Source organism: Mustela putorius, unplaced genomic scaffold (assembly GCF_011764305.1).
Source record: "Mustela putorius furo isolate JIRA1106 unplaced genomic scaffold, ASM1176430v1.1 tig00000407_pilon_pilon_pilon, whole genome shotgun sequence".
Taxonomy (NCBI): domain Eukaryota; kingdom Metazoa; phylum Chordata; class Mammalia; order Carnivora; family Mustelidae; genus Mustela; species Mustela putorius.
Genome location: NW_025421373.1, coordinates 9,216,456 through 9,244,259, shown reverse-complemented (window position 1 = coordinate 9,244,259; position 27,804 = coordinate 9,216,456). Strand labels below are relative to the sequence as shown.

Genomic DNA, 27,804 nt, shown 5'->3' with positions numbered 1-27,804 from the left:
CCGGTGATGGTGAAATGGAAACATCTCATCTCTGTAACTCCAGTGCTTAGCACAGGACAAAGTAACGTAAAACAGATACTCAACAAACTGTTATTAATTCCTTAATTTGTGAATTCATTACTTAATTACCGAGTGAGTTTCCCCCAGAGATCCAAATATAAAATGACAGCAAATGACACCAGAATGTGTTCAGTGGCTGAGGAGAACTGTGGCCCACTCTGTCCCTTTTTCCTCACAGACGACAAGCACAGGCATAGAGAGTTCCATAGCATTTAATTAAATATGAGATGGTAACACACAATGGATACTTAGATACTTAGCAGCTCTGCAAAATGTTTGTAATGCCCATGGGAAGTATGTGGTCCAATCAGAGACCTTCACTGTAGTGAATTCTGGAGAGTTTTTAGAACAACCCCAAAGAAAAACCACTGAGCTGACAAATGCCATCTGATCTGTACCATTCCAGTTGTCTTACCACATATTCTCACCACCTTCCTGGCCAGTTCCATCTTATAGTGCCTCCAGAAGTGTTATGGAAACACATATATGCGCATCTGAACTGGCCTATCCTTGGCTTTTCTGAAGCCAGTTTCCATGGAAACCAGAAGGACAGGTGAGGCAAAAGCTAGTGGAAAATCAGTTGAACACGCCAAGGCTCCCTAGATCCAGCCAGGATTGTTTATTTGACCAAATGAGCTGCCTGTCAAAACAGCAATCATTTCATGCTCTACAGAACTAGCAGTTTACATCTCTGCCTTCTGCCCTGTCTCTCACCAGCTTTTCTTTCTTAATGAAATCTGAAAGGAGGTCAGTCAGAACTAACTTGTAATCCGATATTATACATTATCCCTGAGTATAAGATCACACATTAGCAGCAGTTATGATTATAAGAGGATAATACAATAATTTTAAATCCCTCCAGTAAAAGACAGACACTCACACACAAAATTCAAATGATCATTTGTACTCAACAATACTGAAACACAGGATTTTAGAGCTGGAGCAACTTGGATCTTCCTCTAGACTTATGCTCTCATTTCTTTGAGAGATTGTCTATTATGTCAGGGAAACAAACTTCGGGCTTTAAGTCCTGACTTCACACCTCAGGTGGAATGACTTACCTGTCCTTTCTGTCTCCCAGTTTTCCCATAAGTCAAAGCTAACAACACACTTCATAGGACCTCGGTGGATAAGGTACCAGAGAACTAGGCTGATACGAAGTTTCCTGTGATGACCTCCTCTTTGAGACCTGGTTCCCATTTCTACAAAAGGTAAAGAACACATGTCTACTTGGTGGAAAATGTCTTCTGCTGTTGACACACCAGGCAGATTCTGCTTTTCCTCCATGCAGATATGGCATTTTCTCTGATTGTCTTCAACAGGGCCCTTTGAATGATCATGCCTCTATTATAGCACTTTATGTGATTATAATCATTTGTTTACAAAGCTGGCACTTTTACTAGATTGCTCACTTTATGAGGCCCCTGACTTTATTAGTCTTTGATTCCTCACACCCAGCCTTGGGGTTGGCATATAGCAGACTTTCCATAAACACTTGTCAAGGAAATGAAAGGGATAATGCTTACGGAAATGCTTTAAAAATCACAAAAGCATGAAGGGAATGTGAGATTATATTCTTCACTGATTCAGAGAAAAGCATTTGTAAGGTATAATGCCCAATGGAAGAATAAATGATCTTACTATAATTAGGCTGCTAAACCAGCAAATAAGATCTGTTAGACAGAATTTAAAGCCCCCTTCCCAGATATCACAAAACAAAACAAAGAGATTAAAAACACATCACCTCCTCAACAAACTAAAAACAGAAAGAAAAAAAAAAGATATGAAATATCAACCCCAACAACAGCAGGGACAAACTCCTGGACAAAACCAAATCAAATCCTGAACCCATGCCCTTCATGACTTCCTGGGCCTCAGCTGCCCTGTGTGATTCTACAGGTGCCCAGGGGCTGGGGGCCTGTGGGAGAGACCTCCCCTGCACTCCCCTGGGTTGCGATTATTTAGCTGTCTTAACCTGGTTTGAGATAATAACCAGAAATTCATCTAGACCAAGAAAGGCAAGGGGTCGCATGTCAAATCTTCTTTATCTTCAAGACCCAGGCCAAGTCAGCTCACTCACTGTGTATGTTTATAATTCTCCCTTGTGGCAGCATCTAAGGCCATAAAACTCAGGACAGTCTGTAGATATGTTTGGGTTGGGGCAGTCTCTACACACAAAGAAAGGTTATTCTTGGTTTATTGCTCAAGTGCACCTGTATCCAGAGTGGTAACAGATTCTTCTGTGTCAAGGGATGCAGCTGGGTGGTGGTAGCAAGAGAATCATGTGTTTGAAAACTAACAGTAGAAATTTTGGGCTTCTCCTTTTTCAGAAAAACAAAATCAAGTGGCATTTGTGGCTTTTTCTTGCCTTATTCAGTTTTCATAGACGTGGCTAGCCATGGTAGTTCACATACTACATCACCCTTTCTTTCTCTTAGCATTTTTTTTTTTTGGTGGCCTTGTCCCCATATGCCTGGGAAACTCCTGACTTATGCTGCTTGTCCTGGAATGAGTATTTATAATGTCCCCTTTCACTTTCAAAATGACTCAATTTGGACAATAAATTATATAGTCATCCTGTTCCATATTATTGAAGTGTGGCACTTGTAAAGGGAACGACCCCTAATCAAGGAGAAGGTACATGCCTTGAAGGGCGGTGGGCAGAGTTAGATGCCAACCATCAAACCCCATGCTGAGGGGGAACAAAATGGACAAGTTACCTAATGCCTCCAAGACTCAGTTGCATTATCCATTAGAAAAGAGAATAATAATAATAATAACAATAAAAATTGCGCCAGTGCCCGGGATTACCATGAGGATGCAGGGAGACAAGATGTGCAGAGCACAGGACACACAGTGAGTCCTAGTAATGGAAGATATCATCATCTCTGTTCTCCTTTCCCTCTGTCTGCCCTTGCCTTCTTCCCGCTGTACACCCCCCTTTCTCCTCTCCTCCACCCTTTCTTTCATTCTTTCCTGCTTCTTTTTCTTTCTGGAATAATGGAATAATTTGGGTTGCCTGCAGCAGAGTGCTCCTCCCTCAAGCCAAATGACCCTGGAGTGGGGAGGAGTGGTCCAACCTATGTTTCTGAATCCTGTAGATTATACGGAGGGCTGGCATTGATTTTGTCTTCTTTGTCCTATGAGGGAAAGTAAGTAGGAGCTCGGTCATCTTGGTCTTCATGGTTCCAGTCCTGCATTTCTGACAATTCACTGGTTTTGGTAGAAGCTGGACATGGTGACATATGCTTCTTCCTGACTTGATCCCAAGGAAGTGAGCCCGGGCTGTCCCCGGACAGCTGGGTTCAGTGTCAGGATTCCTGGCTGGAAAGGAAATGGAGTGGGCATGGTGCTATTTGTAGTTCCAGACCCAAGCAGCAGGCCCTGGTACATATGAGGCCCATTCTTGCCACCTTCCCTGCAGTCTGGGGACCTGGAAGAAGGTTGCACAAGGGCCTCACACATACTGGTGCTCCCAGCCAGGCTTCCGAAGGGTGAATCTCCTCTGAAGGATTTTGGGGCAATGACTGCATGCTCTGATGGCCAGGTGGGGCCCTGCATACCCCCTCGAAGCCTTTGCTTTTCAGTCTCATCTAGTTGTGGAGGAGAAGTGTTTTGCAGAAAGCTCTCTGCTTCATCTCTAGCTTGAATGTCATCCACCTTATGAATCTGGCAGTCCAGGAAGCTTTCGGGGTTGAAACTCACATTCAAATTCTGCACCAAAAAAGAGAGAAGGCATAGAGAGTGCTCCAAAGGGACACACAAGCAAAGGTTCAGTTCATGGAAGGAAGTAAGGAACTTTCTGACAGGGGTCTACCAGAGAAGGTTGGAGAACTACCCACATGTTCTAGTTGACTCTGCCTCTGGAAACGCTCTGACACATCAAGGTCTAAAGGGACTGGCTATGTCCTCCACCCTGGGAGACTTCTGAGACTTTTACTTCATTTTAGTTTCCTACCTCTAGGGTGGTACGGCCAGGATCTCATGAGGGACCCTAGTCATGGGAAGCACAAAAGACCAAAACTTATTGTTCAACTTTTCTCTATCCTGCAATATCATTCTTGGGTACTGGGATGCCTCTAACATTGTGGTAGAAGCGCCAGAAGCCCTCACCTTTTTGGGTTTCTTGCACAGTTGTTCCAGAGTCTTCTTATGATCGGGGAGGCTGGGCCACACAATGGGTTTAATTCTGAAATGAAAGAACATTGAGAAAGAGGAAATGAATGGTGTGGGAGCATGCACAGTAGGTCTTTCCATTTATTCTGAGCCAGAAATCAGAAGAGCGGATTTCTAGTCTTGGCTCTGCTACAACTAGATGGGTGAGATTGAGTAAGTGACTTGTTTTCCCTGGGCCTCAGTGTCCTGTCAATTCACAGAGGGGTCATTGTCAGTCATCTCTGTGAGCACTGGGGAGAGAGCCCTGGGAGGAACAGTGAAGTTTGGCAATGGTGTAGCTATGAAGCCAACACTCACCCTGTTCATCTACTCCTAATACAGGTGTCGTCATCTTATTCCCCCCCTCTGCTCTTGTTCTGGTGGAGATGAGGAATATTTTCTAAGTCACCCAGGGAAATTGCTCTAAGTTGTTCTTTTTCAAGTTGGAGTCTTATGAGAATATATGGCTCTGTGCTGTGGGTAGCTTTCTAGAACATTAATAACTTGAAGGTATGTGCCCCAAACATGATTTTTGTAATGAAGCCAACATGGCTCTTTTGTGGGGTAGAATGCAAAGTCCCACAAAGTCATGTGTTGAAATTCAAGCTTTCAAATACATTCTGCATTTTCCCTGGGTACCCCAAGCCGCCCAAACATTTTGGAGGCATACTTTCTATTCTGTTAGGAGAAAAAGTTTGGGAGGAGGGTTTGTCCTATGTCAAATTTACATATTTTCATCCCTTATGAAATTAACGGTTGAAATTCACCAGTGCCCCCAGCTGGGGAGGAATATGGGCACTGTAATTCCAGAAATGCCTTATTCCCCTTTGTAGTTTTTTCATCAATAAATAGGGTTAGAGTTCCAACTGTCTGGGACCCCAAGTAACCATCCTCTTTATTAGTTAAAGTTCACCTTTTTTTCCATAATGCACAGGCCAAGATGACCATCAGAGCCACAAAGAAGAAACTCAGAATGCTAATAGTTAGTAAAACAGGATCCATCCTCCCTGGAATGCAAGGATAGATCTTGGTTAGCAATCATTAACCACGTAGTAGGGGATGCTTTCAGGGTGCTTTGAATTTATTTAGTAACATAGGACCATCTATTATTTCTTTGAAGTTACTTTTCAGCAAATAGGATGATGTACTAGATTTATAAACTAAGAATTTTGGTTTCAGTAAGTGGTACTGAACTGGGTGACCAGGTCTAGAACATCTGTCACTTGAAATATAAAAGTGACAGGCATTAAGCTGCCAGAACTCTTTCCCAACTCCCACCACCAAGAGAAGGAAGCCCTGCAGGAGAATGATGAGGTGGATTCTCTGTACTGAAGACTCGACAAATTCCAGTCTGAGAATGGGAGTCTGGGATGGCAGAACAGTTCCCCTCATACGTCAAAGATAAGATATGTTTGCGGTGTTTTTGTTCCTCAGGGGCCTGCCTGAGCCATGTTCTTTGTTTTTTTTCTAGCCATTCTTGCTTCCTAGACCACGTGGGTATCTTTGCTATTCTGAAAAAGGGGGCACAGAAGAGCAGCATTTGGTTGCCCGTCTTCCATCACCACAGGCGTTCCCTAGAGGCACTTTACAGAGACCAGCCATGGGAATTCCAGTCTAAATTGGTAAAGTGGAGGTAGTCGATGGGCATTTTGTTCAGCATTAGCATCTCCCAAGAGCATCTAGGTCAGTAGAGTCACTGACGATACCAATAGAGTCATTTGATCAACAACTAAGGACCTTGCTCCCACCACTTCCTTGTTCTTCACCAAAGGGGCAAAGACAGCAGGTCATTCTATAAAACTGTAAGAATACCCTAGGGGGAGTCCTAACTTGTGGGTTCATTTAGTCTCTCTGGCTCTCACTCCTGCTCACACACTTGACATGCAAAGCCCTATGAAGGGCACAAAGATTCTACAGTCATTTCCCACCTGTGATCTCTGGTGTTCTGAAGTGGAAGGTTGGACTCCATTCACTCCAGAAGCCTTGAAAATAGTTGGCATTAGGGATGGACCGGACTTTAATCTCATACATTGCATCAGGCTGTAGTTTTCTCTGTAGGAGTGTCAGCTTTGTACTGGATATGTTCACATGCTAAAGAACAAAGTACGCTGTTACATGTCTAGGATTGAAAAAGAAGTGCTACCCAGATCCCCCGAATCATTTCAAGTTGAGTGTCTTCAGTCACATGGATACTCTCATTAGGAAAAGAAGCTATGACATGGGGAGGACCATGTGTGAGCTCCTAAATGATGCTACCAGGGGTCAAGGAGGACAACAGTACCATAAGTCTTTGTTCAGGTGAGCAGGTGACGTTTGTTCAGCCCAGGTGAGCTGGGCTCTCCATTCCAAGAGGATATAAATCACTCCCAGGCTCCCACCTTCCTTTCTATACTTTAATTTCTTTTTTCCCCTTTTCCCCCATTTCACATTCCAAAAGGAAATAAAAGGGAGTGGTAAGGTTAGTGAGCAGGAATAATTTCTCTCTAGAAAATATACCACTCTATATTGTAAATAACAATATAGAGACAATAGTATCTTCAAAAATGTGTATTACCCTTAAGGAGGAAAAAACATCTTTCAATTTGATCAATAAAAAGTTAATATTCCATTGTTACTTACATTTATACTCATTCAATTATTAGTTTTCATGTATTTATTGAATTTACATATTTCTAATTTATGAGACATTTCCAAGTTTCTTGCTAATTTTTCTATTCTACATTTGTCCTTTTCTTAATGATTTATATGACCTCTTTATATAGGAAAGATATTAACCATCTGTCAGTAGTATATGTGACAATTTAATCCTAATTTCTAATTTCTAAGTTGCTTAATGACTTTGATTATTTTATGTGCTGACATTTATAAGCCTTTATTTTTATGTAGTCACACGTATCAATCTTTTGCCTTTTTTTTTTACTGCTTTTATGCTTAGGATATTCTTCTTCATCTCAAGATTATATAAACATTTACCTATATTTTCCCTACCTAGTTTATAGTTTCAGTTTTATATAATTTCCTTAAATCATCTTTTTATTTTATTTTATTTTTATATGGACCAAGTTAAACATTTAACTTGGGTTTTTTGGCAAGTAGCAAACTGACTGTCCTACTATCATTTATTCAAGATCCTTCCTTTCTACGCTATAGTTGTTTTTCCACTGGAGCGTTTTCAGATGAAGGTTCAAGAGGGCAGGATCAAGGTAGCCTAGTTTGTGGGATGGATGGGTAGAAAGACAGAGAAGGCTGTTTAGGGCAGACATTACATTTAATATAAGTACTGTACAGCAACATGTTGTGGAAAAAGAAGGCTAATCCTGGCCTGAGAAAAGGGAAGAGTATGGGTAAGTAGACACTCTTCACCTTGAGAAGGAGAAGCCATCATTTGGTTTTTGTCCATGTGGTACAAAAAAGACAGAAGTTAAGCCAGTAGGCTAAGAGAAACCTGAAAATCTGGGAGACTCTACATTTCTCCTGTCTTTTCCTCAAGACAAATTTCCGGGACAGCTAGACCATTCCAACAACAGTAACTCATAGAGTCTAAATAGTCCTCCAAATTATGATACAAATGAATCTTGTTACTAAGCAGATGAAGAACTCAGGCTTTTAAAAAAACGAAGAAAAATATTCCACTCGCTTCCTTACTTCAGGCTGATTCCACAACTGTGACCCAGACTGTGGCTATGACTTGGTCATGATTTTTGTCTGATTTGCCTGTGAGAGTTGTGTACTTTTTGAGACCCCCCAAATAAAGAGGATCGATTCTGTATTGTTAATTCAACAGCCTAATTTAGAAACATTATGAAAAGAAAAAAATAGAGCAAGAAAAAAAAATTAGAGCTAAAATGGGATGGCCCCGAGAAGACCTAGGTTTTGTGGAACCTGAAGCTTCTTTCAGGAAAAGGGACATTTTGTTTTTTAAAGATTTTATGTATTTATTTGACAGAGAGAGATACAGCAAGAGAGGGAACACAAGGAGGGGGAGTAGGAGAGGGAGAAGCAGGCTTCCCGCCCAGCAGGGAGCCTGACCTGAGCTGAAGGCAGAAGGTTAATGACTGAGCCACGCAGACTCTCCCAGAAAAGGTATATTTTGACCACAAAATTGCTATGGGCCCTCCCCAGGTAAATTCACCTCCAGGACAATGAAATTTATAACATTAAGAAGTTTTTTATTTTAGAGTTTTATGTAAGTGTTTTAAATTTTGTATATTTCATGTAAATTTACCTATAAAGTATATTTATATATACATCTTTATGAATGTTGTAATGGATAAATGTGGGTAGTCTACATACCATCCAGTCATTTTCATTTTTTTCCTGGCGATAGGCCACCTCATGCATTAATTCTTTCACATACTTCTTCTGTGAATGAGATGTGTTAAATGTCACCAGAAAATCATTTGCTCCCTCGCGATAGATGACTCTTATGTCAAAAGGAGCCTCAGGTTTAACTGGAAAGGAAAAAGAAATTAAAAGGGAATTTTCTTTTTAAAATTCATTTATACTTTTTAAAATTCATCTACTCTGAAAATTACGTTCTTTTTCTGAGTTAGTAACTGGACAGTTGTTGAGAAAACCGTTTCTTCTTCGTCTGATTCACAAGCCTAACTATGCTTTTCAGCCTCCCTAGCAGTTGGGTGTGGTCTTGTGAGCAATGTGGGTGGAAGTGATGTGTACCATCTCCCATCCTGGCCCAGGAACCTTACATGTATGGCTCTATGCTTATTCCCTTTCTAACACTTGGAGACATATGTTGAAGACAATGGAACCACAGAATGAAGGAACTCTGAATATTGCTTGGAGGAGCATCAACCACAAATTAGAAATACCTATTTTGGTTCTTATGTGAGCAAAAAAATAAACTTTTGGTGTTTGAGCTGTCATATGTTTTAGGGTTTATTTGTTATGGCAGCTAGTGCCAATTCTACACTAAAACATATTCTCTTTGCCTTTTGAATACTAGAGAATTTGCTAATAACTGGCCCCCAAATAGGAGTATTTGAACTTTGAGTCCTTGTTATTCCAATAAAATCCAATTGTAAGCTGGGAGACTTGCACGTCTCAGCTATATAGAATTTGAGGGTCTGCCTCCTGGCCCTAAGCTCATAACTTCTGATGTGACTTCAATCTAGTTTGTATTGGCTCTAAATTCTTCTCTAGTCTCTTCCTTCTGCCTGCTTGCCATGCAAAGTTCCTCTTAGGATCATATGCACCATATATGAAATGCTATTGAGGGAGATAGGTTTTATTCTAGGCAAAATGATCTCAGAGAAATGTACTAAATTCTTTGAAAAGCATGCGTGTCAGGTGGCCTCTCCACTATTGTCCAGGGGCTTTCCTGTCTTGGGTTCTTAGCTACTCTATCGCCAAAGCCTGGGATGTTAGTTGTCTAAAGGTGGGACAGCCACTTTTTCGCATGGCTGATCTCAGACAGAGATGGGGAGCACATAGGCTAAAATCCAAGCTAAACCTATTGTTAATGAGAGAGTATGTGCTCATCAAACTCTTACTCTGTAGACTGATCTGGAGTCTAAGCTACCTGATTTGGGCTTTGAGACCCACTTGCTGACCCAGTAAAGTGAACTCATGTGGTGGAATTTGGCTCACTTATTATTGTCACTTGCTCATAGTGGTAACCACCTAAGATTTTCCTGCATTGCCCCAGAGATCCTGAAAAAGAGGAAGTCTCTCCTTTGTCCTTCGATGTCTTATAAAAGAGGAAGTTTATTCTTTTTTACTCTTAGATGCACTATAGAAAGGGAAGGTGCCCAGGGGAAACAAGGGGAAAGGCAGGTGGGTATAAAGAAACAGACCACCACAAAATATTGTCAACATTTTCACGCGCCAAGTCAGTTCTACTCTTCATTCAAGAGAATAATTAAGATTCACCTTCTCAATGAAACCTCTGACACTGAATTCCTTGCTTCTTTCCCATCTCCCAAGGACTCCCCAAAAGGGAAGAACAGACTTCTATCGATTATACACCTACTAAGCACCAAGTGCTTTAGTTATACAAGCTTCCACCAACAATCCCTTATTACCGCTATAGTGACGAGGAAATGGAGTCTCAGAGAGATTAATTAAGTTCAGGCTTCTATAAAATGGTTTACTAGTATTTAAAGTCAATTCTGTCTGATTCTGAGGCTTGCTCTTCTCTAGCTTTTGTTTTTGTGCTCCATTATCTCATAGTGGCTTGCCAGGTGTCCTCCAAAGAGGTCTGTCTCTGGTCCAAAGGGTGCCTTTGAGCACATTAGGAAAAGTAGCTCATTTCTCAAGAAATATTTTTATAAGTTTATTTATTCTGGAAACAATCTGAACAATAACAGATTTACGCCACCAAGACTAATGGGAATGGAGGGAGTTACCCCTCTAGCCTTATCAGAGGGCCCAAACCTAAAGAAAGGGAAGTATGTGAGGGCCAGGTGGTTGCAGGGGAACTCTGTTCTAGAGCTCAATCAGGGACTTCCAGTTTAAATTTAATTCAATGACAGTTCTGCCAATGAAATATAACTTTAAGAACCAGAAGAAGGTACTACTGAGTAATATGCCTCCACTATCTCTCATCCTGGTTGCTTAAGGGTGCTTTCTAAAACCCCAAGGGGTTCCTAACTCCCACTTCACAGGGGCACATGCTACCAGGGGTAAGCACTACTGCTTTTTTCCCTTGGCTCCTCAGATGTGGTTTTTGAGATTTGTTTCTGTTGGGGTATAGAAATTGGGCCTCTGAGAGAACTGGGTATGATTTGGGGATTCAGATGGACAGGGTGCCAGCTGGAGTCTCTAAAATGCCAGGAGTCTGCCAGAAGACTGAGAATCTTTGTCCTTTCTACCTGCTCTCGGAGAAGTGAGAGATACATTTTTGCAATTGTGTGTGTGTGTGTGTGTGTGTGTGTCTATTATCTATATTTGCAATTCCAGTGATGAACCTGTAGATATTATGCTCTTGCACAGTGCACAAACTGACCATCCATCCTTGACAGCCTAGTCTACAAATGACAAAAGCCAACTTTCTTGTGTCCTATACTCATAATTACCTTGTTGTTATTATCTCCTTTGCTTTCACATAGGTTGTGGCCTATGTTGCTGTGTGGCCAACATGCACAACCCTCTGACTAATGTGTCTTTTTCACATTAGTGACTTTTTCTCTGACTTTTTTTCCGGGGTTTTTTTTTTACAGATAGAACTTCTGCTTTTACTCTATATTTTACCAATTTAGTGAAGCAAAGCTGAGATAGATTTAAAGTTTCTCACCTCCTTGTTGTCTCTAATGAATACTGCTCTCTTACCTTTAATTTTCTTTTGGGGCGCCAAAGAAGGGGTCAAAAATAGGGAGAGAAAGTGAACCATAGTATTTAAAACCAGCAAAAGAATGCATCTCTTTAATCACTTTGTCCAATTTCCACTTACAGGTTATGACACTGAATCAGTGTCTTCATATATCCCTAAATGGCAACCTTACCCCTATATACAAATTCTTACCTATTTTGACTATGTTCAGTTTCTTGAAAGTTATGTTCTTTCCTCCAAGTTTCACATGTATTTCGCTGTCTCCGATGAGTAAGAATTTCTTTGTCTTAATGAAATACATCTCATGTAGTTTATCAAAAGTCAGGCATTTTACATTCAAAAGGGCTCCACTGTAGAAACAAAAAGTGAATCCATCTTAAATCAAGTCGGAGTCTCTGTATACAATAGAGTAGCATTTCATGGATATTTCAGTTGTGTGACTTCTACTCTGTCCATAGGTGTGTGGATGCATAGATGCTTATGAGAGAGAGAGAGAGAGAATTAAATAATGTGACTTCTTGCTATTGTCATACCTAGTGATATACTGAATCTGAAACAGTCAAAGCCTGTTCATGAAAAAGATGGAAAATTCCTATTTTTAAATGATCAATCATTGAAAAACAAATACTTGTTTAGGTGAGAAGGTAATTTCTCTTTTTGATATCCTGCAGAAATAAATTGAGAAAATAAAACCTGTAAAGAAACATTGCCCCCAGAAAACTTAAAGGAAATGATACAATAGTCTAAAGAATTGTATACATAAAACCATATATACTTAATGAGTAATTTAGGGATTTTCAAAGGTAATTTTGACTGTGTTCCACTTTTACCTAATCAACAGACTTTAAAATCAACCCTTCTTCCCATGTTCCCTAGCTTAACACACAGTAGCCATGCTCTAGGAATTGAACTCTGTCACTTCCTCTTCCCAATTCAGATCAGACTTTCAGGAAACCGAGGAAGAGAGATTGTTGCCTACTGTACAACTAACATCAAAATCTCCACATTGAGGCACTGGGGTGCTCAATCAGTTAAGTGTCTGCCTTTGGCTTAGGTCATGATCCCGGAGTCATGGAATTGAACCCTGCATTGGGCTCCCTGTTCAGCCTGGAATCTCCTTTTTCCTCTCCCTCTGCCCCTCCCCAACTCGTGCATACACACACACACACACACACACACTCTCTCTCTCTCTCTTTCTCTCTCTCTCAAATAAATAAATATACATTTATTTGAATGCGTAAACACAACTATTTATTTATTTATTTATTTGCTTACTTATTTATTTATTTACTTATTTATTTATTTGACAAGTAGGCAGAAAGGCAGGCAGAGAGAGGAGGAAGCAGGCTCCCTGCTGAGCAGAGAGTGTGATGCAGGGCTCAATCCCAGGACTCTGGGATCATGACCTGAGCCAAAGGCAGAGGCTTTAAGCCACTGAGCCATCCATGCACCCCAATAAAATATATTTTTTAAAAAGTTCCACATTGTACTTTTAAAATAAAAAGTATATGTTTGAGTTCCAGTAATAGCAGAACAACTTATGTCATACTAGCCCTCTAATATGTAACTATTATAAACCTTAGACAAGCTATTTTTTTGGAAATCCTATTTAAAAGCTTTAGAGAGTAACCAAAAATATGCAGACATGAGAGGGAAATTAATCCTTTAAAAAGAGGTGGATGCTATCCTTGTTCCTAGTTTTTTAAAATTTGTTTGATGGCAATCCTCAGATCATACTGTGATAGGCATCTAGAATATAACAGAAAGCTACAATTTTATTTTCTTGAGAAGTTAGAGGACTTGTCTGCATGGCTGGATATTTTTAATGGGGATGTAGGACACCAGATCTGCATATAAACTTTGCTCATATCAGTATATGTCCCTTTAATTGTCAAGTGTGGGAGAGACTCTAAGAAAAACAGGGGTTAGCAATAGTTAGATGGCTCTAGAAAGTACTGAAATGAGATTTTAGATGCTGTCTCAAAATAAAAGAGAATTTGAAGATTAATCTAGTCCCGTTGACCTACTAACAGAGGTAAAACTAAAATTCAGCAGAGGAATTTAACAGAATCCAGAAAACCTGTTACCAATGTCTTTCATACATTCAAGAGCCACTATAATAGATGAAAAAAAGAAAAATGAGACCCATAGTCAAGACAAAAAGCAGTCAATGTAAAGCAGTTACTCTAAAGTGACCAGATGTTGGAATTAGCAGAAAAGGACTTTAAAGCAGCTTTTGTAAATACGTTCAAGGGCTAAACAAAGAATATGGCCATAATGATTGAATAGATGTATAATGTTAATGGAGCCATGGAAATTGTAAAAGAAAACCAGATGAAAATACTGTAATGAACAAGTAAATCCAAAATTTGTAAAAACGCACCATAAGAGACTCTTAATCTCACAAAACAAACTGAGGGTTGCTGGAGAGAGGGGGGTTGGGAGAAGGGGGTGGGGTTATGGACATTGGGGAGGGTATGTGCTTTGGTGAGTGCTGTGAAGTGTGTAAACCTGGCAATTCGCAGACCTGTACCCCTGGGGATAAAATATATATGTTTATAAAAAATAAATAATTAAAAAAGAAATTTGTAAAAATGCACTGATGGGCTTAACAACAGATTGAAGATGGCAGAGGAAAGGGTCAGTGAACTTGAAGATAGAGCAACGACAAGTTTTCAGTCTGAAGTAACAGAAATGGTCAGTGACCTATAGGATGATATCAAGGGATAAATAAATATGTAATTAGAATTCCAGAACAAGAAAAGATACTAGGATGGAAAAAAATGCCCTAAAAAATAATGGCTGCAAATTTCCCAAATGTAACAAAAATGTCTATTTTTAGGTTTAAGAAACTTAGCAAATCCAAGCAGGATCAATCCAAAAGAAACCACCCCTAGGCACATCACAGTTGAATGGCTGAAAAACAGAGGCAAATAGAAAATTTTAAAAGTATCTAGAGAAAAATATCACTTCTGATCAAAAACTATGGGAACTGAAGACCCTGGAATATACCTTTAAAACTCTGGAAGAGAGAAAAAAATATGTCCACTTTGAAGTCTCACATGTACCAAATATTCTTCAATAATTAGGGTCAAGTAAAGATATTTCCAGATAAATAAAAATTGAGATAATTTGTTTTAACTTCTTTAGACCAGAAGGCATTGACCATAAGGGATTGCAGATCTATAGGAGACAACTAGGTGTACCAGAAAGGCTATACTTTGGTAAATGTAAAAGACAATATATATTTATTTCTTTTAAATTATTTAAAGCTAAATGATTGCTTAAAACAAATATTATAACATTATTGTGGCATTTATAATGTATGGTAGATGTAAAAATATATAACAATAGTGCATAAGATAGGATGTGATAATTGTTAGTATATTGATGTATCATTACAAGTTTCTTAGATTTCATATATGAAATAGTACAATATTAACTCTAAGTAAACTATGATAAGGTTGAATATTGTTAACTATTAGAGCAATTACTAAGTAAAAGATATTGCCCAAAAGTACAAATAAGGAAGAAATTGAGTATCTCAATAGCTATATTTCTTTCAGAGGAATTACATTTAATATCAACAAACTTCCGTAATAAGAAAACTCTATGCCAGATACTTCTATGTTGGTGACTTCTAGCAAATATTTAAGAAACATGCTAAGAAAAGCATGGGTTAGCAATAGCTAGATGGCTCTAGAAAAACAGAACTGAAAACTGAGAACTGTGCCAATTCTACAGAAATTACTCTGGGAAATAGAGTAGAAACAGACTCTATCCAACTTAATTTATGAGGTTAGCTCAACTCTTGTACCAAAAGCTGGCAAAAATATCACAGAGAAGAAATTTACAGATAAACATCCCCCTAGAATGTATATCAAAATTTCCTCAAGAAAATATTAACACATTGATGTTACTACTATGAGAAAGTAGGTCACATCCTAGGAAATCCAGGCAGGTTCAGCAATCAAATATGAATCATACAATTCACCGTATTACCAGAACAAAAGTCACACATAATCTGATTATCTTAAGTAACGCAGATAGACATATGACAAAATTCAACATCCACCTATAATAAAAAACTCTCAGCAATTCATAGAAGAACATTACCTCAACCTGATAAAGGAAATTTACAGAGTCTAGAGTTACTATCATATTTAATTGTGAAATTGTGAACGTTTCTCCCATTGATAAGGACAAAACAGGAATAACCACTTTCACCACTTTTATTTATTAGAGTACTAGAGGTTCTAGTCAGTGCGTAAGGCAAGAGGAAAAAATAAACAAGAAGATACCCAGTTTGAAAAGGAAGAAAAAACCTTTCTTTGCAGACAGCATTATATAGATTCTCCAACACAATTACAGGAACTAGTAGGGTGAATTCTTCAGGGTCAGAATATAAAAGACAATTATATTTCTATAAGCTAGAATCAAACAATTAGAAAATAAATTTTAAAAACAACTCTACTTATGATAACAATAAACATAAAATGCTTAAAGATAAAATTAATAAAGGATGTTCAAGACCTTTACAATGGACATTATAAAACATTCCTCAGAGCTATTAAAGGAGATCTAAATAAATGGAGTGGCGTATTCGTGGATTAGCAAATTTAGTAGTGAGAAGATAACAAATTCCCCCAATGTAACATATATAATATTAATCAAAATCTCAGAAAGATTTAAAAGAAAAAAACCAAGCTGATACTAAAATTTATGTGGATATATAAAGAGCTCAGAATACTCAAAACAACATTGAAAAAGTAAACTTTCTTTCTGACTTTGGGAGTGAACAAAAATAGTATTGACACATAAAAATTAAACATGAAAGAGAAAAAAAAAGACATTGGACTTTAATCAAAATGAAAGCTTCTTCCTCATTGAAATACACCATTAAGAAAATGAAATGACAAGTTACACACTGGCAGAAAATAGTTGTAATCCATGTATCTGACAAAGGAATTATTTCCAGAACATACAAAGAATTCATACCCATCAGCAATAAAAGGATAAATAACTCAGTAAAAAAGACAAATGGCTTTAGCAGACACCTGCCATAAGAAGACATACAAATGGCCAGCAGCTACTCAGAAAGATGGTCAAAATTATTTGTTATTTGAGAAAGGTAAAGAAAAATCACGAGATACTGTTTTCAAAGCCACATGTTGGAGACGATGTGTAGCTCTCACACTTTCTTGGTTGATGAATAGAATGGTATAACCACTCTGGAAAACTGCTGGACAGTTTCCTACAAAGTTAAACACACACCTACCCTATGATTCAGTGATTCCACTATGGTTTTTACCACAGAGAAATGAAAGTGTGCATTAACAAACACATCTGTAAAATAATTTAGTAGCAGCTTAAAAAAATAATAGTCTAAAATTTGAAAAATCTCCAGTGTCCATCAAGAGGAGAAAGGATTCAAATCTTGTGATATATTCATGCAGTGGAATTAATAGCAGTTGAAAAGATGAGCTCTGATACATACATCAACATGGGTAATTCTTGAAAGCATTTTGTTGTGTGAGAGAATTCATATAGAAAAGAGTAAACAGTGTGTCATTCCATTTATAAGAACTATTGGAAACTGGCAAAACCAGGGGGTGATAGATTGCTCACATGGGATGAACGGCTGAAAGGGGACAGGAGGCATCCTTCTAGGGTGAAAGAAATATTCCATATTAAAGAAGGAAGTAAAATATGTATTCTCATTGTAAAAATAATTAAACAATGAAGAATAAAAATAAAAGTACTCATTTCTCTTCCTTCCTCAACCCTCAATTTAATGTCCCTCCCCTGTGATAAACATGGTTACCAAATTTTTTTCTACATGCACTTCTAGCCAAATAGCCCTGAAGAGAGGTATAGCTGGCTCAAATTTGAAGTGGGGATAGTGGCAGGAAAAATAAAGGCTTTTATAGATTTGCTTACAGGGAAAGAATTCTTCTAAATAACAAGTTATTTTTTTTAAATTTTTTATTTTTTATAAACATATATTTTTATCCCCAGGGGTACAGGTCTGTGAATCACCAGGTTTACACACTTCACAGCACTCACCATAGCACAAACCCTCCCCAGTGTCCATAATCCCATCCCCTTCTCCCAAACCCCCTCTCCCCAGCAACCCTCAGTTTGTTTTGTGGGATTAAGAGTCACTTATGGTTTGTCTCCCTCCCAATCCCATCTTGAGGAAGTGGTGATGCAACATGGGGGCTTAAGTGGGTAGGAGAAGAATAAATAAAAGATTTCATTTCTTTTGATGGCTGCATAATACAAGTTATTTTTAAAAAAGATTATAGGGAATATCTTCTAAAAAGGTCCTTTACTATCTACAATACAGAATGTGTTAGTTTTCTTTGGCAAACTGGATGTGGGTGTACTTATCTCAGCATGTGCTCAAGTGAGCCCTCTCTGGGATTGTTCCTGGACTCTGAGCAGAAAGAACATGTCTGTGGCTTGAGATGAGGTGGGCATTGGGCTAAAATCTGAGAAGGATGCCTCAGATTTAGGGGCAGAGTCTCCCAGCTCTGGGTTGCTGTGATCTTTGAGTGACTGGTTATACTTCTGCATTCAGACAAAGATAGAGATGGTTGAAGAAATTTTAAGTTTATTAATTGGCTAAGTATATTTACTACTTGTGGCACCTTCCTTAAAATTGTCCCACCCCCAATTATAGTTTTTTTGTTGTTATATCTTAAGGTATGCAATTGTTTTGGCTTTAAGTGTGTGTGTGTGTGTGTGTGTGTGTGTGTGTGTGTGTATGTGTGAGTGCACGTGTGTGTGTTGGACTTCCTAGAGAGCATATCCTTCATTGAGGTTTTTCCCCTTGGAGTAGAGTAAATATCAAAAGCAAATTTTTAAGTTAGGCCAGATGGATACTAGGGGACAAACTTGGGACGAGTGTCACATGGAAAGTTCTGAAGATGGCAATACGTCATAATTAGATGAATAAGGATAGAAGGGAAGAATTGGAGTAGATTTCATTTCTGAATTTAGGTAAGACATGATGTGGAGAAATTAAAAAGATAATAGCTTTTAGTTCAGTCATCGAGTTTAGAATATATTTGTAAGTAAAGCATGGTAGAATATTCAATTATAAATCCTTAACAAGAAGCAAGTTCTTGGTATTGTTGGAAGTTTAAGAAGAACCTAAAATGGTATTCTTGGTTCATTCTCACCTTTTGGAGAAAGAGATTAATAAGCAATGAAATAGAAAGGGTCACCATACAGTTGGCTTGTGAGCCTTGGCATCCTTTTAAGTGTCTGAATTTCAGGATCCCCTCTATATGGAGGGCAAGCCATGCTAGGAGCTAAGAAAACCCAGTGGCCTACAGTGGACAGTCTCACTTTGTGCCAGTGGCCCTGGCCTCAGGTAATTAGAGAAAATTTAGTGTTGGGCGCCTGGGTGGCTCAGTGGGTTAAGCCGCTGCCTTCGGCTTGGGTCATGATCTCAGGGTCCTGGGATCGAGTCCCGCATCGGGCTCTCTGCTCAGCAGGGAGCCTGCTTCCCTCTCTCTCTCTCTGCCTGCCTCTCCATCTACTTGTGATTTCTCTCTGTCTAATAAATACATAAAATCTTAAAAAAAAAAGAAAATTTAGTGTCTTCCCCATGATAAGTTAAACTCAAGTCAATCCAATTGAATTTCAATTAACTTAACTAGGTTAAAACAATTTACTTTGTTGCTAAGTATTTATTGCTAAGATTAGACATATTCTAGAACTACACTGTTCAACACAATAGCCACTACTTGGTATGTGGTTATTGAACATTGGAAATATGGCTAGTCTAAACTGTGATGTGCTCTATGAAATACACAACATATTTTGAAGATTTAGCATGCAAAAAAGAGTGTATAATATTTTTATATTGATTGCATGTTGAAATGATAATATTTTAGATATATTAACTTAAATAAAATATATTAAATTAAATATATTATTATATTAAATATGTTAATTTAAATGAATTTCACCAATTTTTTTTTTAAATGTGGCTACTAGAAAATTTAGAATTACATATATGGCTCAGATGTTTGTGGATTGCACTGTATTTCTGTCAGATAGAGCCATTTTAGGGTATTTTGGGGGGAGAAAAAAAGGATTATAATTATCCAATGTTAAAATTAAACACAGAAAACAAACTTGAATATTCTCTGGGCAGACAAAATGAGTTAGTCATGTAAGCAGATGTTTTAGCTTACTTTGTAAGACAAGCAAGATTAACTTAACCTGGGTGACTTCTTGCTTATGCTTCTGACAATCATAAGCAAAACTTAAATCGTTTGCCAAAACTGATAGGAGGTAACCACTAACCAATTTCCATTCAGTTAAGAAAATTCTAACATTATAGCCAATCACTGTAAAGAATAAACCTTCATCGCCTTTCCACGATATAAGTTACTTTATAACAATATATCTCTAAGCCTCATTCCATATTTTAGTTTAAGTGCTCCTGGTTTGCAAACCTTTTGGTACATGCACAATAAACTTTCAGAAATTACTACTTCGGTGATTTGCTGGCTTTACTTCTGTTTTTTGTTTGTTTTATTTGTTTGTTTGTTTTGTTGTTGTTGTTGTTGTTGATGTACTTTTGACCTCAGGCTAACAAATTTGGGCCTGCAGGACCTTCCCAGGGGACCTCAACCTAAGCCACTCACAAAAACCCTCTGTTTCTGAAAACTGGGAGAGACTGTTGGGAAAACCATAGTGCCTGCCTCTCTACCCTGTCTCCAGCTTCCTAAATTTCCTGCAATCATGTCTGGTTTATCTGGATAAATGCATTTCTCCTGAGGGGGCAGACAGGGGTCTCCATGGAAATAGTAAAAACAGAAACAAAAGCATCATTTGGCCTTGAAAGACAGAATCAATCTCAAAAATATCAAACAACTTTGAAAGTTAGTATGGTTTACTGAAGAAGGACTAAATTAATTACCTGACAGATATTGCTAGGTAATTCTAGAGGTAGATTTGGTAGGGTGCCTGTGTCACAGGTGGTAAATGATGAAACCGAGAGTGACGTATGTGAAGTGATATCTGTAGGTGGCAACTGGGAGTGAATGTGGTACCCCCAGGAATGCGGGAATAAAGAAAATCAGCTGCCTTCTGAAAGCTGACTGTAGGACTTACTCAAACAGCTAAAAAAGCAGGCTTCCCAATTCAAGTGCCTTTGGTATCTATAAGAGTGGGCCTAACCTCTGGACTGAGATTTCAACAGAAAACAGATTTCAACAGATTTCAACAGAAAACAGATTTCCACAGAAGCAGCTGGAATTCTACTTTGTACTTGTGCTTTATGGGCCCACTATTATCAAAACTGATTTTTAAAGAGATAAACTAGATGTTTGAGTGCTGGCAGCTAATCCTAAAAAATTTAATAAGCACTTTAAAGTCTGAACCAAATAACCTTCATCTTAAAATGAACAAACTCCTTTGTTTTACGTTCTATTTACTAAACAAACTTTTGATCACATTGTTAATGAAAATCAGTCTACACTGAGAATTAAGTGCCATTTACAGGTATTGACCATATGCCAAAAACCCCGATGCAAGGTAGTTGTTCTGATCAGAGAGCTTAAGTAATTCCTTGGTCACAGAGCTCTATAAGGGTTGCTATTGGGATTCTAACCTAGGTGACTATTTTTGGTGCCTCTATTTTGTCATTCTAGGTACCTGCAAACTGGTTAATGTTTTGGTGCATGAAAAATTTTCAGATCACCCAGTAAGAGTGGATTTATATTGATATACACCCTACTGGCCTGCTCTGTTTCTCTTCTTTCCCAAGACCAAGTCTCATAGGTCCTGAGTCCAGTATGAATATCTGGGTATCTGTAATAATTGTTATCTACCACTGTGAAATCATCAACTGGCATGCCAGTAATCTAATCCTATGATTTTGGCTAATCCAATTACATTCCTGAGAGGTGGATCCTCTCACTGAACACTAAATAATTTAGTTTCTAACACTGGGAGATTGGTGGCCAGATCAGACAGGTGGTAAACTCACCTAGGAAAATGCCCCTAGTAAACTGGGAAATAATACCTGGTTTCTAGCAACAATCTAAACTGTGTAAAGACCTCATCAGAAAGCACATTCTTGAGTCATTTCCAATTTCTTCTTTATTAACATGTTAAAGGAACAGAAAGTTCCAATAAATCTAGTTTCACTGGAAAAGCAACCTAGCCTATCCAGCAAATATAACACACCAGGGGATTTTGATTTGAGAAACAATGTCCCTGCTGGGCCTAGGAATTACATGAAAATCCCTGTCAACATATACCTTTATAAAAACAGCTGCTATCTAGGAGCACCTTATCCTCCTCATATTTGTTTCACACTGCAAAACATGTCTTAAGACAATCTCTTTCCAACTGAAATATCTAAATCCAATTGAAAACCCCCAATAGAAGCTGCTGACAGATTACAATATGACAGGAAAAATAATCAAGAAATTTGAAAAAGGGAGTGGACAAATTTATTCAAGGGGGCAAGGAAGTGGTGTGAGGGAAAGTGGCCAGAAAGGCCATCTCAGCCTCCCAAGGAGAAACTACCCTAGCATGACAGTCCATCAAAGAGCTGAGTGGAAAACCCAAAGTCAAACTTCTGTTGAAGGGGTTTTGTCCATAAAAATGAGTGGATAGTTTGAATAAGTTGTTTGGCTATGTTGGTATATCTAGTTGCAGTAGAGATTCTGGACATTGAAGGTTTCTGTTCTTCTGACGATTTATTTCTGGAAAGAAGGTTGCTGTTCTTCTGACGATTTATTTCTGGAAAGTGTGTTAGAGAAGTGAACCTACAGAGGCAGAGTGAGAACGCTCTGTGGAATTCAAGTCCAAGACCATCCTTCTCCAATGACTCCATCAGGAGGCACTGCATGAGCACATGCAGGAAAGCTCCTATAATTTAATATAACACATGTGATTTAGAGCTTGTCTAGACTTTGTATTAGAGGGGCTTAGCTGAAGGACTACTGAGTTTAAGAAGCCCTCTTTTCCGACTGGTGAATCTTGACTTACTTTTTTTTTCTAAGAAACTAATTAGGTCATCTGATATGAATTTGGAGATAACCCTAAGTTAGAATTTCACATTGGAGCATTTTTTTCAAGTCATCAGAGAGAATAACCCTCAGCAACAAAAGATGGTTTGTGGAGGGAGAAGAAAGCTCCCTGAGCTCTTCATCAAACTTTCAAACTAGAGAGAAACGTTCTCTTTTCCCTTGCCTTTTCTCTGAGACCTCAAGAAACCAAGAGCTGGGTTATTCCTGCAGATTTTTGGAAAATTGATACTGAGGGTATCATGCGAAGTGAAACTATGTCAAGAGAGTAGAAGTTAGGTCTGTACTCAGATTTTGTTATTTTAATGCTCTTTTCCCATTACTTATTATATACTGGATGTGTCTTCTAATTAAATTATTAAAGTATTAAATTATTTAATCATCCAGACCTCCTTATGAGTTAGTATATTTCATGTAACAGGTGAAGAAACTGAGGCATAGATGAGTTACATAACTTGCTTTAGGTTAAAAAGCCAAGTCTGTGCAGTATTGGGATCAGAAACCAGGTAGCTGTGCTCCAGAGTGCAACAAAGCACTAGACTGTCTCATGTTGGACAAAGAAATCTGGGGGAGGAGTGTCCTAGGAAGGCAAGATTTAAACTCTGCCACGAAGTCAGGATTGTGAGGTCATCCTGTCAGCTTGCTGTAGCAGCAAGGCCGGACAGATGAAACTGTGAGAGCATCTCTGCTGGAGTCTTTTGGTGAACAACAGGGGGTTTCAGGAAGTTTTTGGAATCTATTTGACTTTAGTACTTGAGAACTAGGCCCCATCCTCCCTCCTTTGCTAAGTAGCACATGAAAGGAGAGGCAGGATTTCTAGGCACCTCACCATATTTCAAGTTCCAGATTGGTGGTATTGACGTCGGGGTCATCAAAAGCACAGGTCAGCAAGTGCTGGGTTCCATCCACTTCCAACTGACTGTAGCAAGAGAATGAATAGTCATCCAGTTCGGCATCTTCAAACTCTCCTGGGGAAGAACAAATCTGCAGCTGTTAATGAAGCAAATGGTACCTCCTTTTGAAATCTGGGGTGACATTAAAGAAATGGTAGCCTTTTGGGGCAGACATGAAAGAATGATTATAAGTTTATTTAAAGAAGAAAAGCCCAAGGGAAAAGACAGAAAAACCAATACCAACACCCAAACCGAAAAGAACCCAAACCCAAACCAAATTCTCTAGTGAGCACAGATTTTTCTAACAGGAAACAAAATCATCACAATTACTAAATAACCTCCAAATATTTCTAAATATTTCTGCTATTGAGTTAGTGCCCCAGAGATCTAGAATAAAATACTAAGTATACTCTTTCTTTAGAATAAAATACTAAATATGCTCTTTCTTTTTTATACTGTTAATTTCTTCTGTTAAATGGTACATTTCGAATATGGATACTTTATCTCCATTTTTCAAATGTTACCTAATCTAGCCTTTGACTTTATCACTAATCTTCATTTATTTACTCCCAAGTATTTCTTTTTTGAATGAAGGAAAATGAGAACCATCTTACAGTCAGAAGTTCACTTTTTAAGGGATAGCTTTTCCTTGCATAAATAGGCATCCCAACCAAAAGTATAATTGCTTATCTCCATTGTACAAATATTTATTTAAAGCAATTTGTCTTAAGCTACTAAGGCAAATGTGGTTAGAAAAAATTAGATCTGACAGGACTCAGATCTAGTAGACCTTCGCATGAATCCTACAGGTACTGCTTCTATAGGTATATAGATCCTTCCTCTATAGATATTATATCTTAAAGACATCAGAATTCTGGAAGTATGGAGGGAACCAGAATTTTTTTTCAGCCACTTTTGGGCAGTACATTCTGTCACAGATAGTACTAGATTTCTTAGACTGGGTTGAGGACCCTAAGATTTAACAGACATTTTGTATATATATTTCACAGTATTTAATAAAAAAAATTGTCAGCAAATACACTTGGACTGGGACCTGAAAAAAATCCAGCGTAACCGAAGCCATTCTTGGAGTGGTCAAATGTGAGCCTGTGATGGCTTCCAGGTCCATCAATACAAGAAAATACTTTGACCCATCAACAACAGAAATTAGAATTAGAATCTCTTAGGGTTTTAAATAGGATATAGAATGTACTAAAATTAAACCCCCGTTGAGTGTCCTGAATGCAATGAAATGTAGAAACAGCATCTTCTTTATTTCAATAACTAAGCAGGTCTGTGAGAAAATTAGTAAAGCTGGTTGTGAGTGGACCAACTAGCTGAGTGACAGGTTGGTTCAGTTAAAGCCACAAATCTTGAAAAGCTAGATCTAGATAAGAGCTGTTGGCACTTCTCTTTCTGACCATTCCTAGAACTCACTAGGCCCACAATTCTGCCACTAGCAAAGACTTATGTAATTTCAGCAAGGTATAGCCTTCTTCCTGATGACAGTTTTAAATAATGAGGGGGAAACCCATCATTTAGTGCTCACATTTTTTTAATATAGAAACACATTTATTTTTTTAATAATGTATTTTTTTAATTTCTTTTCAGCGTAACAGTATTTATTGTTTTTGCACCACACCCAGTGCTCCATGCAATATGTGCCCTAATACTCACCACCTGGTTTCCCCCAAGCTCCCACTCCCCACCCCTTCAAAACCCTCAGATAGGGCTCACATTTTAAAACATGTTCATTCCTAATCTTATAGGACTAAGCTCTTGTCTCCTAAGAACTGGCTATTTTCTCAGTGGAATGGTTCTAGGTGGCTTTAGCCTGCCTTTACTCAGCAGTCCTCACTCTGTCTTGATGTTTTCTCTTTTATAAATCTTCCACCAATCCTATACAATAGAACCTACATTACTGTTTGGATTCAGGCTTCTGTGGATCAACTTTGTCTCCAAAATTCTTCGAGATCAGTATAAGCCAGAGAGAGAACACAGTCTAGCAGATGCTGAGCACCAGTAGAACAAAGCACTCCCACCTACCTTAGCCATCCTGTCTGGTGGAGTGAGTCTGATGTACATTTTCATACAATATACAAAGCACTGGTCATACAATTAAAGTGACTATGTTTTGAGAAGCAGTTCCTTGGCTCTTTAGCCAATAAAGTTGCTTTGTAACCAAGAAAAGTTCCCCTCAACAACTTGCAAAAATTGCAAGGCATTTTACAAAGAGAATATTATACTTGATCTAAGCTGAAAAATCCTTAGGTAAAGGTTATATACACCGTGGTTAAGGCCTCCGTCACCACACCTGTGGGTTTAAATTCTTATTATTCTACTTTTTAGCTGTGGTCCTTGTCAGGTTACTCAACCTCTTTATGTCTCATTGTTTCAATATGGAAATTCACATTATTTTGAAGAATGATTGAACAAAATATATGCAAAGACTTAGCTTAAAACACAGTAAGCACCCAAAAAGGGTTAGTTATGACTATCATCTTTTTGTTGTTGTTTTTGAGAAATAATAAATGAAAAGGTAAAATAAGAATTCTAATTCTGAAATATATGTGAAAAATTTGGGGGCTCCTTTGAAAAAGAATTCTTTATCAAAAGTATTATTACTATGGCTTTGAAATTACATAGAACTTAAAACAGTGAGTTAACATATCCTTTAAATGCTCACTATCTAAGCATATTTTTCTATAAAAATTTAATTATTTGAATATGTATTATAGACAAGGCCATGTGGTTTAGAAATCTTTCTATTGGAATAAATTAGTTAATCAAAAGCATAAATGGCTTGGATTTTTAAAAAATAACCCTTTCTTCTTTTGTTCATCTTTGTGGTTATCAAAGAATGAATCTTTCAACAAATAGCAGCTGATTATTATACAACCAAACTGAAATGTGTTTTCAGATGATCAATGTGGATGAGTGGTTAGATCTCCTAAATCCATCTGAAATTTAAATTTAAATCCATCTGATCAGTTTTCAGTTAGAATTCTTATTTCTTAGAAAAAAAAAAAAAGTATGGCCACCAGGAGGATATAGAGGAAACAGATTATACTCTGAAGAGTTAGAATTAGGTGTTACTTGCCAACCACCTATCTGTGCAAACACTAGGCAACACTTTCAAATAATAATCATCCTCACAATGAAATTCATACATGGTCACCCTGTGAAAAATGTCAGCCCTCTGATAATGCCCCTAGTGAAAATATTCTAGGAATTTCCACCCTTAGTAAATACATGACTTGACATATCTAAGCTGAATCATTAGGCTGATGTATTTGATAACCTTGGTAAGAAAAGCCTTTTTAATTCTTAAAGTGATAGGACTTAATTATCAGGAACAAATGGGTGGTCCAAATTCCCAGTTGGCTCCTGTTGCGGCTGTTTTGCCTTTGTCTACAGTCTTGTTGTAATTAACAACCTGTTTACTAAGTAGGCAGCACTGGCTTCCAGATGTTAAGTATTTCAAGGATTCCAAAGATTATTATAGGATGATAAATTTGCCAATATGTAGAAAATTAAATATATTTCAATGAGACAACTCATTCAGATCTTTCTCTGTTCAGTTATTCACTAAGAATCTCAGGTAAGTCTATCAAAACTAAAGTATTTTGAAGAAATTTTCAAATACTCAATTCGAAGACTGAATGAGTACATGTTCTAGATACTCTTTCAGGTGCTAAAGATATGGCATTGGTGAATGCATACAAAGCTGTTGTTTCTGGAAATTATTTTATCATGAAAATCATGCTTTTGGAACCTCCTGAAAAGCTAAGCAAAAGAAATCTAGCTTGATTTTTTAACAAGGTAAAACTTCCTTGGAGATTCTCCAATAAGCACAGCCATTGTGTCCATATGGGTGTTCTTTTTGTAAGAGCAGAGGCATTGACCAACAATTAAGATCCACATTTAGAGAGTCAAATGCATTCTTTTCTGACAATTCTAAGACTTTATAAACCACCCACAGTATTGTCCCTAAGACCCCCCGTCCTGGTGGTTAGAACTTAAAAAATGACTGAGTATGTGGTAAGGTCTCCAACTCCTTTCCAACCCAGTATCCAGATCAGGTCTGTTAGGGATCTGAGTACCTGAAGCATAGGCTAGAGATAATCTGAAATCCTAAAGAAAAGTTAGGAATGACTCACCATTCTGTGCATAGCCACTTTCTCCAGAAACGGCTTGAAGTAAATAGAAAATCATACCAAAAGTTGTACCCAGAATCATCATTCTGAGAGAGAGAAAGAAAGGAGAGAGGAGGTGTGTGAGCCTATGTGTAGGAATGAATGAGAGAGAGCAGCAGTGAGAGAGAGACAGAGACAAATCTACAGCTTTG

The 27,804-nt window shown here is 38.1% G+C and overlaps 1 protein-coding gene across 1 annotated transcript; it reads right to left on the bottom strand.

The window, feature by feature from the left end:
• Positions 1–256: 256 nt before the first annotated feature.
• On the bottom strand, positions 257–27,804 carry IL7R (interleukin 7 receptor). Its single transcript, XM_004738029.2, has 8 exons — positions 27,617–27,804; positions 23,393–23,531; positions 11,696–11,853; positions 8,509–8,666; positions 6,144–6,306; positions 5,129–5,222; positions 4,174–4,249; positions 257–3,774 (listed from the first exon to the last, which is right to left on the bottom strand). Exons 1-8 carry the CDS (start codon positions 27,696–27,698, stop codon positions 3,271–3,273), a joined length of 1,374 nt encoding a protein of 457 aa, XP_004738086.1. The 5' UTR covers positions 27,699–27,804; the 3' UTR covers positions 257–3,270.

Coding starts and splice junctions, on each gene's coding strand:
- IL7R (XM_004738029.2), bottom strand. CDS start 27,698: ATGATGATTCTGGGTACAACTTTTGGTATGATTTTCTATTTACTTCAA. Junction 11,854..23,392: donor AATCTGGAACTTGAAATATG/GTGAGGTGCCTA, acceptor TTGTTTCTACAG/TGGAGCCCTTTTGAATGTAA. Junction 4,250..5,128: donor TGTGCATTATGGAAAAAAAG/GTGAACTTTAAC, acceptor CTTTCATTTCAG/AATTAAACCCATTGTGTGGC.